At 55.4% G+C, this 8,550-nt stretch overlaps 1 protein-coding gene across 2 annotated transcripts; it reads left to right on the top strand.

Moving 5' to 3' along the window:
- POLR3GL (RNA polymerase III subunit G like) lies at nucleotides 1-8,034 on the top strand. 2 transcript variants are annotated; one of them, XM_024199066.3, is made up of 8 exons: nucleotides 1-55; nucleotides 992-1,169; nucleotides 2,374-2,503; nucleotides 3,495-3,563; nucleotides 4,191-4,247; nucleotides 4,775-4,848; nucleotides 5,327-5,440; nucleotides 6,060-8,034. In XM_024199066.3, the coding sequence occupies exons 2-8, from the start codon at nucleotides 1,047-1,049 to the stop codon at nucleotides 6,144-6,146; spliced, it is 654 nt and encodes a 217-aa protein (XP_024054834.1). In that variant the 5' UTR covers nucleotides 1-55; nucleotides 992-1,046; the 3' UTR covers nucleotides 6,147-8,034. The 2 variants fall into 2 exon arrangements, with proteins under 2 accessions (XP_024054834.1, XP_024054836.1); XM_024199068.3 differs by having other exon boundaries at nucleotides 10-55; nucleotides 1,039-1,169.
- The last annotated feature ends 516 nt before the right edge of the window (nucleotides 8,035-8,550 follow it).

The following is an 8,550-nucleotide window of genomic DNA, read 5'->3' on the forward strand; positions in this document are numbered from 1 at the left end:
CCACGTGGAGTCGTCGGAGAGGGCGGTGCGAGCCCGACCCAGTTGCGCGGCCCGGGTAAAGCGCCGAGTCGGTTCGGGCCGGTCCGCGGCGGCCCAATGGGAGGCGGGGAGCGGCTGGCAGCGCCCCGCCCCGACACACCCCTTCCCCGGGGCCCGGGAGCATCGAGCCCGGCCTGGCCTTGGCCCGGTGCGCCCGAGCCCTGCGCCCTGGGCATTGGGTCCTGCGCCGTGCACCAGGGGACCCCGACCCTGCACCTCATAGCCTCAGTTCTGAGCCCTGTGTTGGTTACTGAGCCGCTGGAGCATTGGGCTTGCGCTGTCCGCTAGGAGCCATTCCCTGAGCGTCAGGCACCCTCCGCTCTGAGCCCTGCCCTGGGTATCCAGCTCCACGTACTCCGGTTCGTGCCCCATCCACCCTCAGCTCTGAGCCATGCGCCCCGGGTCCCGGATTGCGCACCCTTGTTCTCTTACATGTACCACATCAGGGCAACTTGCGTGGTTGGCTAATGCGCAGGTTGGACATCGTTTAACCCCCCCCCCCCCCGCCTTAACATGCTGCAAGATATGAAGAGGATGGCTGCAGTGGGTTGTAGGCCTAGCAGCAGAAGGGTGAGTACACCGGACAAAAGGGAAGGTGTGTTTCCCTATTAGTGTTGGAAGGAGCATAGAGCAGGGGCGAGCATACTGTTCTAGGCTGCGGGAGATCTAGGTTTAAGGTCTTATTCCCCCTTGGCTGTCTGTGTCTCCATCTGTTAGTCCCCAAACTGGGGTCAAGCACTGCTCTGGAGGTGCAGAGAATAAATCATTTGAAGATTTTTGAGGTGTTGAGATTAAACTAACTTCCTCCAAGCGAGGTGGCCCTCATGTTATTACGTGCAGGGTGTTCCTAGCACGGAGCTCACTCCCATGGCTTTCTGGGGCCGTGGCTTTAGGAAGATGCCATTCTCTAGGTTCTCGAGGATCAGAAAAGGCTCTCTCATCCCCTGTGCAGGTCTCGGCTGTGTTGGATCCCAGCTCTATGTCCACTTCTTCTCGCAGAGCGAGCCATGGCTGGAAGAGGAGGCAGAGGGAGGGGTCGGAGCCAGATGACCTTCAACGTGGAAGCTGTGGGCATTGGGAAAGGCGACTCGCTGCCCCCATCCACCCTCCAGCCCTCGCCGCTCTTCCCTGTGAGTCCGTTGCGTTGGGGTCCCGTTAAACACACAGTCACTATGGCGTGGATGAAAGGTGCTGGATTGGCAGCACTGGGGCAGGGAGAGTGGTGGGACAAACCTGCCCCGCACGCTGCCCTGCCAGTGCCCCTCCCTTGACCTGGGGGGGAGTCTACGTGGCCTTTCAGCCCCCGGCTAGCAAGGCGGCCGACTGGTGCCAAAGGGGGATGTGGAAGTGTGTCCTCTGGGAGCCGAGACCCACCAACTCGTGGCTCTTCCCCAACCATCAGGAGGGAGCAGCTTCTGGGTGCTACCAGCCTGGAATTTAAGTGAATCCAGGCTGTAGATGAGGGGTTCTCAACCTTTTTCCTTCTGAGCTCCCCCACCCCCCCCAACATGCTATACAAACTGCCCGGCTCACAACTACTGTTTTTCTGCATATAAGAGCCAGGGCCAGCGTTCGGGGGTAGCAAGCAGGGCAGTTGCCCAGGGCCCCACGCCACAGGGGACTCTGCGACGCTAAGTTGCTCAGGTGGTGGGGCCTTGGGTCACCGGGCTTCAGCCCCATGCGCTGGGGCTTTGGCTTTCTGCCTTTGGCCCCAACCAGTCTAATGCCGGCCCTGCTTGGCGGAGCCCCTGAAACCTGCTCGCAGCCCCCCAGGGGGCCCCGGACCCCTGGTTGAGAACCACTGCTGTAGAGCACTCCTTAATGCACTCTATAAAATCTCCATAGCCCCACCCCCCTTGCATCTATATACACAAACACACACGCATCTGTGCCTACACTCACATACGGACACACGCACCAATGCATGTGTACAGACACGCCCATCCATATGTATGTACCTATTCACTCCCCTGCCTATGTATGTACAAGCACGTGCACCCACATGTGTACGTATATACATAGATACCCATGCATATGTATGTACATACACACACCCATGCATGCATCTCTATACACGGACATACACTTACACATATGTACGTACACACACACAAAGGTACATACACACCAGTATGTTTATACGTCAGAGCTGGGCTCAAACCAAAGCCCCGGATCCTAACTCCCTCCCCCAACTTTAGGGGGTTTGAAATCCAGGTCTGGATTTCACAGCTGGGCCCCTTCTCTCATGATGCTGGACCCCTGCGTACGTATCATCGGCTTGGCAGCCCCAGCTTTGAAGTTGATACTTGCTTCTCTCCCATCCTGTCTCTGTAGCCCATGGAGTACAAGCCAGTCCCTCTGCAGACGGGTGAGGAGGTGGAATACATGCTGGCACTGAAGCAAGAGCTGAGGGGAGCCATGAAGAATCTGCCATATTATGTCAAGCCGGCCGCCCCCAAGAAAGGTACCGGGGGCAGCTCCAGTTGATTTAGGACCAACATTTTAACTGGACTTTAAACAACTTAATGCAAATGAAAACACTGGGCCTGAATTCTCAGTGATACTAAAGTCCTTTTACCCATGAGGCGGTGGGACCCAGTGGCTGGTGCACATGGCTAGGACAGATGAGACCTGAGTTCTGTTCCTAGCTCCTTCACTGACCTGCTGGGTTACCTTGGGCAACTCACTTCCCGGCCCCGTGCCTCAGTTTCCCCATATGTAAAATGGACCTACTGATGATAAGCGATAGGGTTTTTTATTATGATTATACCAGTCAGCAAGCATAAAGCAGCCTTAAATATAAGTAATACCCATTTTAAGGCCCCTTTACGCTTCCAGACTGGTATAAAGGGGCTTAAACCTGGTCTGTGCTTAAAACTTGTACTGGTATAACTCTGTTGGTCAGGGATGTGATTTTTTTTACCAATATCGTTATACCAGTGCAACTCCTAGTGCGGATGCAGTTTTATCAGGATAAAGGTGCTTTCCACTGGGCTAGCTTATTCTGGTATAGCTGTACTAGTATAAGCATTTTATACTGTGTCCACACTACAGGGGTTGTATGGCTTTACTACACTGGGATAGTTAAATGTGTAGACAAGGTTTGAGTTTAACTAAGCCCTGGTCTACACTGGCGGGGGGGGGAGATGGGGTGATCGATCTAAGTTACGCAATTTAGCTGGACTTACCGTGGTGTCTTCACTGCAGTGAGTCGACTGCTGCCGCTCCCCCATCAACTCTGCCTGCGCCTCTCGCAGCGCTGGAGTACGGGAGTCGACGGGAGAGGGCTCGAGGGTCGATTTATCGCATCTAGACTAGACGCGATAAATCGATCCCTGCTGGATCGATGGCTGCACGCCAATCCGACGGGTAGTGTAGACATGCCCTGAGAATTCAGGCCCATTTATATGCTTATTATAAAACTGCAGTTTTGACCCCTGTTTGTTTCTTTTTAGATGTTGAGCGCTACTCAGATAAATATCAGATGTCCGGCCCCATTGATAATGCTATTGATTGGAACCCAGGTATGCATGGGAATACTTTACAGTCTAACCCTTGCTCACCTTTCTCTTCAGAGTTTTATTCCGGGAAGACTGTGATTCACAGCTGTGGAGAATTGCAAAAAACACGGCTAGGTTTATCACCTTTATAATCACACTAGAGACACAACAATATGGCAGGACAGGAGATCCGGTCAAACTGAAAGGCAACACACGGAGAAGTGGTGAAAGAAATTTTTTTTCATACTCTATGGAACTCTGTGCCACAGGATATTGCCAGAGTAAAAAGCATAGAGGATTTAAAAGAAGTTTAGACATTTATGTGGATGAGAACATCCACAGTTACATTAGATAGATTGATAAATAAGAACAAATGATGATAGGTAGATAGATAAATGTATATGGGAATGGATAGATGAGTGCAGGTGGGGGATGCATAGATACATAGATTATAAACCCTCATACTTCAAGGCACAAACCAATCACTAACTAGTAGGAAGGAAGAAACTTCTGTTCTTCCATCATTGTCCACTCGAGGGTTTATTGCACCTTCTGAAGTAGCTGGTTCCGGCCACTCTCAGAGCTGGGCTATTGGAGCAGACGAACCATGAGTCTGACTCAGTCCGGTGATTTCCTTATTTGTCTTTGCAGATTGGCGGCGTTTACCGCGGGAGCTAAAGATCCGAGTTCGAAAGCTCCGGAAGGAGAGTGAGTATTAAAGAAAATAATGATTAATGCAAAGTCACCCAGCAGAGCAGGGATTAGAACCACAGCTCCTGAGTGCCCGGCCAGTGTCTTATCTACCAGGCTACACAGATTTGATAGGGGCTGCATTTTACTCCTAACAGAAGAAAACAAACATAATACTTAGCCTGTGCTTGCTGTTCCCACAAGAGCTCCTATCTGGCTTCCTCCTAGCTCCCTTCTGGTCCTCTCATGCGCAGGATTGGAGGCAATGAGCCCCACCTGGTCTGGTTTCTAGCCTGAGTCAGCAGAATAGCCCTACCCCCTGCCAAAATCCCACAGGGTGACCTAGCACATAACCCAGAAATGGAGCCCAATAATTAATGAGGTGTGTGTGCCAGCATGAGGCCAAGCCCTTATCCCAGCAATGGGAGCTTATCGTGATGCGTGAAGGTAATGAAATCAGCTCTCCCACTGCCTATCGCGTGCTGTCCCCCAGGAATGCCCCATTGTCTGGCTGTGTTCTGACCTTCTCTCTTCCTCTGGGATAGGAACCACCATTCTGATCCCCAAGCACAAACAGCGGCTCCCGGTGGATAAGGAGGAAGCCATTAAGAAACTGGAGGTAACGATGGTTTCCCTCTGATTTCCTGGGTGGGGAATCCTTCCGCGCCATGGCACTGCTGGGCGTCAGAAGGGTATTATTTCCATCCTGAATTGCTGAACTATCCCTCTGGCCCCGTCCACCCCCCACCCCCATTCTGTGGCACACTCATTCAGGTAGCCATGAGGGGCAGCTATGCAAAGCGCCCCGCTTCGGGGACCTCCCGTGTGCCATTACTCGCTGGCGCACGCGGTACCCCAGGATGCACGTTGCAGGTGGCTGTGCGTGCCTGGCTGTGCTGTGGGTATTTGGCCAGAAGTGGCTGCATTACAGCGTGGGTCGCCGGGGAGCTGAAGTGGGAAGTGTCAGGCTCGCAGCTGATGGCTCCGCAGGGTGGGATGGAGCCAGCAGGACGCCGGGGCGGTGACGCAGGGAATGGCACAGGAGCGTCGCTGCTGCTTGATCGTCCTCTGGGCTTTTGTCCCTTATTAAACCCCAGACCCTTGAGAAGAAGGAGGAGGAAGTGACGTCAGAGGAAGAAGGGGAGAAGGAGGAGGAGGAGGAGGGAAAGGAAGAGGAGGAAGAGGAGTATGACGAGGAGGAACACGAAGAGGTGAGGCGCCTCCGGAGAGGCCGGCCAGCCGCGCTCCCTGCAGAGCTGTTGTTTGTCGCTCAAGTCTCTGGACCCCATCCTGCACCCGTTGATCTCAGTGGTGGGAGCTTTGGCTGGTCCAGGGACTGCAGGATCGGGGCCCTTTATTCCCATGGGAAGCAGCTGGCTGGAGGGTTGAGTTGGGCAGGTCTGATGCCAGTTCGCAAGTGTCCCCGTTGCAAAGGTCATCGTTCCGGTTGGCCCCAGTCTCGGCAGAGAGGCTGAACGAGCGGTTCACTGGCCCCTAGCGCGGGTCCCTCCAGGGTGGGGTGAGGAACGGGGCCAGCGTGGGGAAGCCAGGGCCTGTTCCCCAGCATTGCACTGCAGTGTCTCGGCCCAGACCGGCTAAATTCCATCCTACCTCCCTGATTCCCCGTCCTCGTGGCTTCCATGGGACGTGCCCATCCCTTCCACTTCCTGTCCCAAACTGCAGCGTTGCTGCGCGCTGTTAAACAGCCGCCCCTTCCCACCCAGCAGCGGCTGCACTCCGGGCAGGGGAGATGCCATTGCTTGCCCACCTGGGGCCATTGACCTTTGCCCTCCCCAGGACTTAGCCTCCTTCTCCCCGCTGGTTCCCTAGGAGACGGATTACATCATGTCCTACTTCGACAACGGGGAGGAGTTTGGGGCCGACAGTGATGACAACATGGACGAGGCGATATACTGAGGGGAGCCGGGTTGCTCGGATACCAGACTGGCGCGGACGGTGCTCGGACGCCTGGGGCCGCGGAACCCAGCCGTCTGCCCGCAGCAGGGACGGGTGTGCCACGTGGGTGACGGCCGATCCCTCAGGGAAGGGGGCGGCCGTGTCCGGGCTCGCTGGGGACACCCCCATCCTTCCTCCAGCTCGGTCACCATTTCTGTCGCCGCAGTGGGAGGCTTGGATTCAGATCAGCCACTGAGGCGTGGCCCTTTGCTTCCTGCCTGGCCTCCACCCCTCTTCGAGTGGGCCAGCTGGGGGTGCTTATGGGTCCTCGCTTCACCCCTAGGTGGTGCTCTTGATCCATTTTCCCAGCAGCTGCTTCTTGGAGGCGGATGGAAAATTCTGCCGGGATGGATAGAGAATTGAACTACAGCTGACATAACCAGCGTGTCCGAGTGACAGACATCCTCTGCCTTCGGACACCCCACTCACCCACCCCCAGCTACCCCAGGGGGTCCCGCCTAGCTCAGCTGTGGGAGAAACTGACTAGACCAACACCATCCTGGGACTGTAATGTCCTGTGTTAATCAGCATCTGCCCCGGAGGAAGAGGTGAAACCAGCATTGAAACCCAGCAGGGAGTGGTGAGCGGCTCCCACCCCCACCTCCCCGTCGTCCAGTCCGCTTCACTCCCACTTGCCTCCCCCTGCGATCTGTTTGATCTGGGCACACGGAGTGGGGGGGGCGTCTATTTCCGGGTTAGTCCAGGGTTTTAATAGGAAACCTCATTGCACCACAGGCGCGTAGGGTTACAAGGGGGAACATGGAATGGAACTGTTCCTCAGACCCACGTCCCTTCCCAGTCCTGGGCCTGATTCTCCAGGGCCTGACCCCTCGTGCAGCCAGCCGCTTTGCACCCCTGTGAACGGCCTGGTGGGGTGCCAAGCGGGAGGTTGCACCAGCGTTTTGCACGGGGGTAAACAACCACACCAGATGCAGGGCCACGAAGAATCAGGTCTTTGGGGGGGTGGGGTTCACAGAGGATTTTAATCCCATTTCAGACCCTGGGCAGACCCTGACTTTGAGGGATCCCGCCCCAATCCTGGAGGTGCCCTATAGAGGTTCCCCATGTGGCTGGTGCCTTGATATGCCCCTGAGGCTCGTCTCAGAATGGGGTCCATCCTGCTTCACATCAGCCTGGCAGTGACTTGGATCCCCCCAGTCTGCAAAGTTTTAATAAATGAGGGTGTTTTTACTATTTTAAAATATTTTAGAGCGGGTGGGTTAATAAAGGAGGGAGCGTCTCCCTCCCCCACGATGATTTTATGCTGCTCAGTGGTTGAAGGTGGTTGTAATGTACTTTCCCCCGCCACAGCCTGCCTAGCTTATAACCCCCAGGCCCTGCAGCCCCCCCTTCTGGAACTGAGCCAGGCTGCAGGGACGGGGTGTTTGGGGGAGGGGCAAATCCTTGGTTTGACCCGCTGTTGTAAGAAACTGGTGAGTGCCCCCAAAATGTATTTGGATGAGTTTTAAAGAAAGATTCCGCACACAGAATTGTCTGTGTGTCTGTGGTGTTTGTATACGGGGTGTTTGCGCATGTGTTGTGTTTTGTTGTGGCATTCTCACGTGTGTGAATTTGTTGTGTTTGTGTGTTGTGTGCTGCTTGTGCGTTTCTGCATGTGGCGCTTTTGCACGTTTGTAAGGGTGGGTGTTTGTTGGGGGCGGGAGCTGTGATGTGTATGTCTGCGTAGATTGTATGTTGTGTGCTCCATGGGTTTGCGTCTCTGGTATGTGTGTGGCACGGGGGATGTGCATGGGTGTATGTGTGTCGTGCATATGTGGCACGGGGGATGTGTGTGGATGTGGACGTGTGTGAGTAGGCACGGGGGATGTGCATGGATGTGTATGGTGTGTGCGTGTCTCTGGTGTGTGGCACGGGGGATGTGCATGTGGGCACGGGGGATGTGCATGGGGGGGTGTGTGTGTGTGTGTGGTACGGGGGATGGGTGTGTATGTGTATCGTGTATGCGTGTGGTGTGTGTGGCACGCGGGATGTGCATGTGTGCACGGGGGATGTGCAGGGGTGTGTATGCTGTGTGACACGGGGATGTGCATGTGGGCACGGGGGATGTGCATGGGTGTGTGTGTGGGTGTGTATGGTGTGTGCGTGTCCGTGGTGTGTGTGTGGCACGGGGATATGTGTGGGTGAGTGTGGTGTGTGGGTGTGTCCATGGTGCGTGTGTGGCACGAGGGATGTGCGTCGATGTGTATGGTATGGGTGTGTCCATGGTGCGTGTGTGGCACGGGGGATGTGTGTGGGTGAGTACGGTGTGTGCGTGTCTCTGGTGCGTGTGTGGCATGGGGATGTGCGTGGGTGAGTACGGTGTGTGCGTGTCTCTGGTGCGTGTGTGGCACGGGGATGTGCGTGG

The sequence above is a fragment of the Terrapene carolina genome, unplaced genomic scaffold (assembly GCF_002925995.2).
Source record: "Terrapene carolina triunguis isolate 2854851 unplaced genomic scaffold, T_m_triunguis-2.0 Scaffold227, whole genome shotgun sequence".
NCBI classification, from domain to species: Eukaryota; Metazoa; Chordata; order Testudines; family Emydidae; genus Terrapene; species Terrapene triunguis.

Bases quoted from the DNA above. Each gene is read 5' to 3' on its own strand.
- POLR3GL (XM_024199066.3), top strand. From the start codon at position 1,047: ATGGCTGGAAGAGGAGGCAGAGGGAGGGGTCGGAGCCAGATGACCTTC. The intron at 1,170-2,373 runs GTGAGTCCGTTG...CTGTCTCTGTAG, and splicing joins AGCCCTCGCCGCTCTTCCCT to CCCATGGAGTACAAGCCAGT. The intron at 5,441-6,059 runs GTGAGGCGCCTC...CTGGTTCCCTAG, and splicing joins ACGAGGAGGAACACGAAGAG to GAGACGGATTACATCATGTC.